This window comes from Temnothorax curvispinosus, unplaced genomic scaffold (genome assembly GCF_003070985.1).
Source record: "Temnothorax curvispinosus isolate PA1 unplaced genomic scaffold, ASM307098v1 QBEX01010316.1, whole genome shotgun sequence".
Classification (NCBI taxonomy): Eukaryota; Metazoa; Arthropoda; class Insecta; order Hymenoptera; family Formicidae; genus Temnothorax; species Temnothorax curvispinosus.
In genome coordinates, this window is record NW_020220096.1 from 1 (window position 1) to 2,949 (window position 2,949).

General features: G+C 37.0%; 1 protein-coding gene across 1 annotated transcript in view; it reads right to left on the minus strand.

Moving 5' to 3' along the window:
* Window positions 1-24: 24 nt before the first annotated feature.
* Window positions 25-2,949, minus strand: part of LOC112460096 (neurotrophin 1-like) — a gene marked incomplete at its 3' end in the record, with an annotated part of 6,339 nt that continues 3,414 nt past the window's right edge. The window contains exons 4-8 of the mRNA XM_025024596.1: window positions 1,990-2,098; window positions 1,774-1,897; window positions 1,079-1,237; window positions 670-828; window positions 25-300 (exon numbers count right to left, since the gene is read on the minus strand). Coding sequence (XP_024880364.1) covers window positions 25-300; window positions 670-828; window positions 1,079-1,237; window positions 1,774-1,897; window positions 1,990-2,098 — 827 coding nt within the window. The remainder of the gene's footprint in view (window positions 301-669; window positions 829-1,078; window positions 1,238-1,773; window positions 1,898-1,989; window positions 2,099-2,949) is intronic.

Genomic DNA, 2,949 nt, shown 5'->3' on the forward strand with positions numbered 1-2,949 from the left:
GCAATGTGATTGAGGACGACGGGCTTGTTGAGATCCTGAAAATCGTCCTTCTGATCGTTGATCGTCGCGAAATCCGCGCCCGGAAACGTCTCCTTGGGCTTAGTTGGGGGATCCTTCTGATGCGGTGGGAAAATCTCGGCGTAGCCGTGCACGTGGCAGCTGCAGCAGGTCGGAACTTTGAATATGTCCATGTGTAGTCCCAGTTTCTGGTCCCAAGTCAGCAGTCTGTGATAGTTGTAGACTTGCACGCAGGAGGAACGATAGTTTTCGGAGATAAACGAGCAACTTGACTGTGGATTGCTATGAAAGTAACATTAAATGTTATTAAAATGTTATTTAATATTATTAAATGATAGAAAAATATACATTAAAAATAAAATAATTTATTATTATAAAATATCTTTTTTATGTATCTTTTTCTTTAGTATATCATCATAAAGAGAAATCATATGTATACATTAACTTTAATTCGTAATTAATGTTTCATAATTCTTTATTGCAGGTTATATTTTAAGATAATAATTTACAAAATATATATTCTTAATATTCTCTGATCAGATAGCCTTCATTTAGCCTGTTCAAATGGGATATTACGTAAATTGATAATTAATGCCCAAATAAATTGCTCTCCCTTCTTTGAATAAAATAAGTATTGGTTGTCATACTTACGAACATTTCTCCAGTCGTATCGTCTGGGTGTGTTCACCTGTATTTATTATATATTTCCATACTCCGGAAGCAGCTCTCGCTAATTGCGGGCGAGCATATTTGACAGTTGATGGACAAGTGAAACCCTCCTCCACGTTGTCGAAGGGATTGTCAAATCGTCTGAAAGCAAAAATATGCAATAAGTAGTAAAAATAATTTTTTATCTTAATCACTCTTTATCACTTTTATTTATAATTTATGTTAACCAAATTTAAAATATAAAACGTGCAAGGAAATAATTTTTAGATTCAAATTATTCACGCGCATTATTTTCTATATTTAAAATCAATAGAAATTTAAAATTAAAATATGTTAATATAAAATTTGGTAGTTTTCAAGAGATGAGAAGAAACACCGGTATTTTATATACCTTTTAATCTCATTGCTCTCGTATCTGTTCTCATATTTATTTTCCAACGGTAGGGCGCTCGGCAATTTTTCTTCCGCGCTTCCGTCTTGCGCCTTGTAATCGGTCAACAATGCGGATACCATTTCCTTATTGGACCTTAAACTTCTTATTATCGCCTCGCTAGAAAGTTAAGACCGTTATTAATGCTTTTTCGCGAAAGCGAATAATACCGATATTTTCTCCAACGTGGAAAATTTCTTTTATGCATTTCGCTACTTATTCGAAAGACTAAGAATAATGTAAACTCAAGTAATGAAAATTTTAGAGAAATTTAACAAGAAATGCTAACAAATTGATATTGCAATTGCTCAATACAATAGCTCTGTAATAAGTCAGTTAATGCAAATAAATAATTTGCAAAGAGGTAATTTAACAAATTTGAAAAACAATCTTCAGAATTCTGTAATAATACACTTTGACTGTACTCTACCAATTAAGTGTTGTCGTACACGGTCAATGCTTTATTTATCTTTACAATTCGATCACCGTTATTTTAATAATACTCTCGTGAAGAGGGGAGAGATGCGGAAAGTGAAAACCGCCGGCATGCCAATTAAGACGGACCGGGAGATTTTAATCTCGGCCGTATGCAAATTGCCGCGTAACAATATTCGTCATTAATTCAATGCCGAAACGAAAGTTCAGGGCAGACTCACTGCGGATAATCGCTGGCCTCGAGACACACCGTCTTTGTGAAGAAAGTGCATTCGTTTTCCGTGGGTCTCCTCTTCGGCTCGCTCGGCCGTTTAGACGGCCGCATGACGGGCGGCCTCGGTAAACCTGCGGAAATCATCAACGATCTGTCTCGGCCCGTGCCACTTTTATCCAGCGCGATAAATTCACGATTGTCGATTACCGTTAGAAAAACTGACCTGTGTAAACGTTCCGCCTGTTCGGAAAAGACGGTCTCACGGGTCGCAACGGTTTGACGAACACGGGTCGCCGTCGCTCTTGAGGTCTCACTAGCCGCAGCTCTTGAGCCTGTAATTCGGACAACTTGTTTATGAGAGTTCTTATTATCATATTATCACGTTATATCAGATTTAAAAGATCTTTTCAAAGATCCATCTCTATCTCCCTTTTTTAACTAATTAATAACAATATACATGTAATAAACATTACCTAATTTGTCACTTATTAATTTTAACAAGGTACGATAAATTCAAAATTGCACCTTGGCGTGCGAACATTAAATTTGCGGTATATTCTTTGTAATTATAAACGCCTATAGGTATTGTCCGTGTGCACTGACCTTAATGATCGTTTACTTAAGTATACTTAAAAGGAATATTGTTTACACCGAGTGGTGAGTGTGCTCTATGTGTCATGCGTATAAAAGCGCCACAGATTGAAATTGCATTAGATTTATTAATGTGACAATTAAATATACCTAATACAAAATTCTACTGAAATAAACGAATGTATTGTCAATTGAAATAATAATGAAGTGCTTCTACTTAAAATCAGATTTTTATCTTATTCCGATCACCCTCTATAGAGAAGCTCATTCATTGTAATACCGTCGCCGCTTATCTATTCTCACGCAGAATAAATCAACATCCGCCTATATCCGTCCAAGTCGCTCGCTAATTAATGTCCGGAATGGAAAGTCGTTCTTCCGCGCGATATATCTGACGGTATAGTAACCGCGACACCACCACTCACGAGATTCAAGAGATGGTCCTTGCGACGCCGACGAGTCGTCGTAATAAAATATGTCGAACACGTGAAAGTACTTGCATAAAAGGCGTTGCTTAAAGGCCGCCGCTATACAAGTGAAATCATACGATGCGCCCGTTCTAAATCCGAGAATGGCGCAATCTAAGCATATG